At 50.7% G+C, this 7,028-nt stretch overlaps 1 protein-coding gene across 3 annotated transcripts in view; it reads left to right on the forward strand.

Moving 5' to 3' along the window:
* The window catches only part of RELB (RELB proto-oncogene, NF-kB subunit), a 29,964-nt gene extending 23,021 nt beyond the window's left edge, over positions 1-6,943 (forward strand). For all 3 annotated transcript variants that reach the window (XM_047709934.1, XM_047709935.1, XM_047709937.1), the window contains 4 exons: positions 2,779-2,994; positions 3,738-3,806; positions 3,928-4,005; positions 6,134-6,943. In XM_047709934.1, the coding sequence (XP_047565890.1) occupies positions 2,779-2,994; positions 3,738-3,806; positions 3,928-4,005; positions 6,134-6,522 (752 nt within the window). In that variant the 3' untranslated portion in view covers positions 6,523-6,943. The remainder of the gene's footprint in view (positions 1-2,778; positions 2,995-3,737; positions 3,807-3,927; positions 4,006-6,133) is intronic.
* Positions 6,944-7,028: the final 85 nt, after the last annotated feature.

Genomic DNA, 7,028 nt, shown 5'->3' on the forward strand with positions numbered 1-7,028 from the left:
TAGAAGCAGCTGTGAGTCCTGTTCCATTTTTTTGTTCATTGGCCGGCCTTGGGCTGGTGACTTCACCACCCCGAGTCTCTGTTTCCTTACCCTTTATGAGTTGGTGTTAGGATGAGACAGGATCTCACTTACCCAAGAACTACACTGTAAAGAATTAGCATATACTGAGGATTTCTGAGTGCCAAGCCTGAAGCTAGGACTTTGCATAATCCTAATAAAAGCAATCATACTTAACGTGGGCTGAGCACCTTTACTTGGAGAGATTCCGTTAATCCTTCTAGCAAGCCTGTGAGATAGGTGTGCTGACTTTGTTTCTGTTTAGGTGAGGAAACTAGACACAGAGATATTAGGTTACTTCCCCAAGCCCTTAGGATCTGGTGGCAAGGAGCTCTAGCCCACCTGGATTCCCATCTTGGCTCCACCACATATTGGCTTTGTGACCTTGGACAAGTGCCTTCATGTCTCTGTGCCTTTGCTTCGTCCTCTATATAATGGGTTTCCTAAAGGTACTTTTTTTCATAAGATTGTTGTGTGACTTAGAGGCAGTCTGTGTATGTGTGATATATATAAAGCCTCTGTAGATGAAATTAGTGTGATGAGAGGCAATGCAGTAAGACAAGAAAAAGAAATAACAGGCAGAATAGCATACTGCATCCCGACTATTCTGCTACCAGCTGTGTGACCTTGGGTAAGTCTCTTTCCTCTTCCATGCCTCAGTTTCCACATGTTTAAAATGGGCGTGTCAAAGAGTTAATATATCGGGTCTGAGACTGTTATCCTTTGAAAGGCCTGCTTACAAGGTTGACTCTTGGCTGGCTTTTGAGAACTTGGATTTTGAGAGGACTCCCACTATCCCCTGACTGATGAGAGGGACTCATGGTGCTTAAACTGTTTATATGGGCAACATGGTTTGTGCTGAACACCGGCTCTGCTTCTGGAAACCTGAAATTTTGATATATGCCAGGCAGAGAGTGCCTATATAATCAGCCGCCAATAAAAACTCTGGGAACTGAGTCTCCAGTGAGCTTCCCTGATAGCTAGCATTTCCCGTGTGTGGTCATAGTTTGCTACTGGGGGGCGGGGGATTAGCGTGTTCTCTGTGATTCCACGGGGAGAGGCCTCTTGGAAGCTCATGCAGGCATCCTTTCCTTTACTGAGGTTACTAGTATCTTTTTGCCAAAGTAAATCATAGCATGAGTATGACTATATGCTGAGTCCCATGAGTCCCCTTAGTGAATCACTAAATCTGATGGTGGGGAAAGTCTGACGTGGTGAGGATATTAACTCTACCTGCCTCTCAGGTTAGTAAAAGGTTTGAATGAGATAATATATAAAACTATATAAAATACTTAGTGACTGGCACACAGTGGGTGCTCAACAAGAGGTTAGCTGCTGCTATGATTAGTTTAATTAATTTATTTTTTTAAGATTTATTTATTTTAGGGACGCCTGGGTGGCTCAGTTGGTTAGGCAGCTGCCTTCGGCTCAGGTCATGATCCCAGCGTCCTGGGATCGAGTCCCACATCGGGCTCCTTGTTTGGCGGGGAGCCTGCTTCTCCCTCTGCCTGCCATTCTGTCTGCCTGTGCTCGCTCGCTCTCCTCTCTCTCTGACAAATAAATAAAATCTTTAAAAAAAAAAAAAAGATTTATTTATTTTAGAGGGGCACTTGAGTGGCTCAGTCGGTTAAGCATATGACTCTTGGTTTCAGCCCAGGTCATGATCTCAGGGTCATGAGATGGAGCCCCCATTGGGCTTCGTGCCCAGTGGGCAGTCTGCTGAGGCTCTCTTCCAGTCCCTGTGCCCCTCCCCCTGCTTGGCGCACACATTCTTTTTATTTATTTATTTATTTATTTATTTGATACAGAGAGAGATCACAAGTAGGTAGAGGCAGGCAGAGAGAGGGGGAAGCAGTCTCCCTGCTGAGCAGAGAGCCGGACGTAGGGCTCGATCCCAGGACCCTGAGATTATGACCTGAGCTGAAGGCTGAGGCTTAACCCACTGAGTCACCCAGGCGCCCATGCGCACGCATTCTTTCTTTCTCTCTAAAATAAAATAAAATCTTAAAAAATATTTATTTTAGAGAGAGCGAGCGTGTGCACACATGCACTTGAGTTGGGGAGGGGCAGAGGGAAAGGAAGAAAATTCTAAGCAGACTCCCTGCTGGGCACGGAGCCCAAGGGGGGCTCCATCTCATGACCCTGAGATTATGGCCTGAGCCAAAACCAAGAGTCAGATGCTTAACCAACTGAGCCACCCTGGTGCCCCTCTGATTAGTTTTAGTGTTAAGAATATCAACATTGGGGGCACCTGGGTGGCTCAGTGGATTAAGCCGCTGCCTTCGGCTCAGGTCATGATCTCAGGGTCCTGGGATCGAGTCCCGCATCGGGCTCTCTGCTCAGCGGGGTGCCTGCTTCCCTCTCTCTCTCTCTCTGCCTGCCTCTCTGTCTACTTGTGATCTCTCTCTGTCAAATAAATAAAATAAAAAAAAATCTTTAAAAAAAAAAAAAGAATATCAACATTGGGGGTGCCTTGCTGTTTCAGTTGGTAGAACGTGCAAGTTTTGATCCTGGAGTTGTGAGTTCAAGCCCCATGTTGGGCATGGAGCTCTCTTAAAATCAAATGTATTTAAACTTCATATATATATATATATATATGTATATATATATATATGTTTTTTTTAAAGAGAATATCAGTATTGATTTGGGGGGAGGCTGACTGAGTTGGGGGCCTGGTGGGCCAGCGTCCTGGCTCAGCTGATGTCCCCACTTTCCCGCCAGAGGATATATCGGTGGTGTTTAGCAGGGCCTCCTGGGAAGGCCGGGCTGACTTCTCCCAGGCCGATGTGCACCGCCAGATTGCCATTGTGTTCAAGACACCACCCTATGAGGACCTGGAAATCGTTGAGCCTGTGACCGTAAACGTCTTCCTGCAGCGGCTTACTGACGGGGTCTGCAGTGAGCCTCTGCCCTTCACGTACCTGCCTCGGGACCATGGTAACCACAGCAATCCAGGGTGACCCGCTGGCCAGAGGCCAGGTCTTTGGCCTAGAGGGGACAGGGGAAGAAGAGGCAGAAGTAAAACAGCCTCGTGACTGTACCGACTGGGGTTCGGTTCCTGGCTCCCCCTCTTACTGGTTGTGTGTCCTTGGTCTCTCCCTGAACCTCAGTCTCCTCTTGCACAAAGTGGAAGTAATAGTACCTATCTGATGGCATTTGGGGAGTATTTGATTATTTCTTCCCTCAGCATGCCTGCTCATGCCCAACCCTGTACTGGGTGGTTCTAGGACACTGCAGTGACCCAAGATGGCCCCAGCCCCACCCTCATAAGTCTCACAGTCCTATAGTGGGGATGGAATTGCTCAGGGGACTTAGTTTGCTCAGAGGGGGCATTTGACACAGGCTTTGAGGTTAGGGAGGGCTTCCTGGAGGAGGGGACGGTTGAGCTGAGAATGTGGGGTTGACTAAGCAGTTCTCCAGGGGAAGTAATGGGAGTTCGGAAATAGGGTTTCAAGCAGCTGGAGTAGCAAGTGCAAAGGTCCTGAGGCAGGATCATGCTGCAGTGTCCCAGGAACAACACAGAAGTGGATTTGGGTTGCATTCTGATTAAGATGTGGATATCTATTTGCATTAGTTGGCCAAGAACTAGAACAGCTCAATGACTTCCTAAGCAGTCTCTATAATTAAGTCTTAATTATTATTGTTGATGGATAACATCGCCCCTGTTATCTCCTGAACAGACAGTTATGGCGTGGACAAGAAGCGGAAACGGGGGATACCTGATGTCCTCGGGGAGCTGAAGAGCTCAGGTGTGTCCCCTCTGCCCCTTTCCACACCCATCTCCTGGTTCTTGGGAGGGGATGGCTAAGCCCTAGTCTGGGGAGGAAGGGCCGTGAGGGTCCAGGGGTCCTCATCTCTGCCTTCCCTCAGACCCTCATGGCATCGAGAGCAAACGGCGGAAGAAAAAGCCAGCCTTCCTGGATCATTTCCTGCCCAACCCCAGCTCAGGTGGGTCACAGCGCAGGTGGGTCCCCGCCGAGGGCAAGCTCCTGCTCTCTGAAGTGGGATGAGTGTGAGCTGCAGCCCTGCTTTTGGCCTCTTCGGGAGCTCCCCCCAAACTCCCCTAAGGTCAGGAACTGACATCTCAGGCAGCAGCATGAAGTATAAAGAAGAACAGCTCTGGATACAATCAGGAGGCTCTGATCTCTGCCGGGCTGTTCACTGGCTGTGTGACCCCCACCAAGTTGCTCCACCTCTCCGAGCCTCAGCTGCTCCCCTGAAAAGTTTCACCATAGACCTTCCTCATTGGCCTTTCAGATTTTAATGCATTTATTTTTACAGACACCATATCACCGGCACATAAGTGCGTTGTATAGGTCTACTCGTTGAATCGAAATCATATCATACCTCCCCATTTTACTGGTGAAGAAACTGAGGCCCAGAAAGGTGAAGTTTCTCAGCTGAGGTCGCCGCATGTGCGGTGAAGCAGGGAGCTGTACCTGGGCAGCTGTACAGACGAGTGATGAAACACTACGTAGAGCAGGTAGCAGGGAGTGGATGGTAGATAAACGGGATGGGTTGGCAGAGCCAGCCAACCTTAATCCAGAGCCTGTCTCTAGCCCAACCACCCTCTGGTATGTTCTCCTTGTGCCTTCATCTCAACTCACACGCCAGCCTCCACTTCCTGGGAACTGCAGCCCTATCTGGCTGCGATCAGAAGCCTCCCCACTGACTGACCACTGGCTCTAAGAACACTCCCCCTAAGAACCCAGCTACCCCAGGGTGCCCAGCTCTCCCACTAACCTCCGACAGCCAACCGCTCAGAGTCTGTAGAGCCTGGACCACTCCAGCCACTCCCACCCTGGAGGTTTCAGGGATCACCCGTTGTTCCCCCTACCCACTGCCCCTGGTAACCACTGCTCAGAGCCCCACCCATAGCAACCACCAATCCTAGCCTGCTTTGCTAGCCTTCCATCCCCTATTCCCAAAGCCTCTCCCCATTAGCCATCTGCCATTCATCTACCTCCTCCATCACCCCAACTTTCCAGTGCCTAAAGGCCCCCCTCCACAATCCTTGGGACAAAGCTGCTCTGGCATGATAGCATAATGGTTAGGAGCATGCCCTCTGGAATTAGACTGAGTTTGGATTCTGAGGCCTGAATTTAGCCACTGTGGGATCTCTTTGGGATCTCATCTCTCAGATGGAAACCTTACCTCTTAGGGTCTTTTTTAGAATTTAGTGAGGTTGTATCACACAGTTAGCATAGTGGCTGGCACAGAGTTAGTGCTCAGGAGATCTTAGGAACTTGACAGACAAGAATGCCACCTGCGTTTGTTACGGTCATGTTTAGCTGTATTTGTTGCAAACCCCAAATTAACGGGCTTCAACAGGCTAGACTTTTACTTCTCTCAGGTAAACAGAAGTAGATAGTCCTGGGATGGTTTAGAGGCTGTTATGATCATCAGAGACCCAAGCACGCTTCTGCCATTTTCAACTCATAGTTTCCATCTCCTGGTCCAAAATGGCTGCCAAAGTTCCAGCCTTCAGGCCTGCGTTCCAGCAAGGAGCTTAGTCACATGACCACATTTGGCTCTAAGGGAGGCTGGGAAATAGAGTCCCTGGAGAAGAGACCCAGTTGCCCTGGGTCTCTTTCTGAGATAAGCATAAGACGCCTTCGCTGGTGAGGTTTGTCTTATCTCAGAGAAAGACTCTCCTCTATATATTTTAACACCTCCACATAATTTTACCTTCCGGTTTGGGGCCTGGTGACTTCTCATTTGGGTCTCCTGTGTGTGGGGATTTCATTTTTGGGGTGGTCTCTATAATTTGGAGGAGGAGGGACTTTAGAGCCTCTTCAACTTCTTAATTTTTTGGAAAAACTTCCCATTCCTGCTGGAGCATGTTTGGAACCCTGGTGCTACAACTGGCCAGCTATGTGTGACTGAATTATTTTGCCTCAGTTTGCTCATTAAAGGAGGATGGTGATAGTTCCTACCCTGGGGTTCTCCTTGGGATTAAAGGAGGCCACAGTGATAATGCATTTAGTACTGTCAGGGCACTGGAGTTACTGTGTGTTAGAGTTAGCCCCTGAAGTTGCCGCTAAAGGCATCCTACTTCTTTTCTCCATTCATGCAGGCCCGTTCCTCCCGCCGTCAGCCTTGCTGCCAGACACAGACTTCTTCTCTGGCACCGTGTCCCTCCCCGGCCTGGAGCCCCCCGGTGGGCCGGACCTTCTGGACGACGGCTTTGCCTACGATGACGCCACGGCCCCCACACTTTTCACCATGCTGGACATGCTGCCCCCTGCGCCGCCACTCGTCAGCACTGTCACGGGCAATGGGGCTGCAGGGCCCGCAGTTGGAGATCCTTCCGGCCCTGAGCCAATGACGCTGGACTCATACCAGGCCCCAGGCCCCGGGGACGGGGGCACGGCCAGCCTTGTGGGCAGCAACATGTTCCCCAACCAGTACCGGGAGGTGGGCTTTGGGGCAGGCCTCCTGTCTCCGGGGCCAGAGGCTACGTAGCCCCGAGGCGCTGGAGGAGAGGCGCTAGGTGGGGAGGGAGGGAGGTGGAAGGGGCCGTGCAAACCCAGCCAGGATGTCCAGCACCTCCGTCCCCTTGGGCCACCGTTGGTCGGTCTTCCAACCTCCTCATTCTTCTGAATGGGACATCTTCAGCGCTGGTGAGAAGCTCCGCAGCACCGGTTTCCCCTGAGCCCATTTTACAAATGAGAAAACCGAGTCCGGAGAGGAAAAGGGGCTTGGCTCCCATGCACCAGCTTGTAAAGCTGCCTCAGTCCCCACGAGTGGGGGCACCTTCTCCAGGCGGATTCTGGAGTGTACATATGGGAGAAAGGTGCAGATCCTCGGCTTTCCTCCCCCGAGTTTGAAGGTGGGGGGTAAAGGTTGTTTGTTCTGAGTCTTCCCAATAAAGATGAGTTTTTGAGCCTTGGGAGTCTTGTCTCTTCTCCGCTGGGTAAACTCCAGGGCTCCCACGCACGAAACCTCGGTGACCTCCTCGGCTCCGCCTC

Source organism: Lutra lutra, chromosome 17 (genome assembly GCF_902655055.1).
Source record: "Lutra lutra chromosome 17, mLutLut1.2, whole genome shotgun sequence".
In the NCBI taxonomy this organism is placed as follows: domain Eukaryota; kingdom Metazoa; phylum Chordata; class Mammalia; order Carnivora; family Mustelidae; genus Lutra; species Lutra lutra.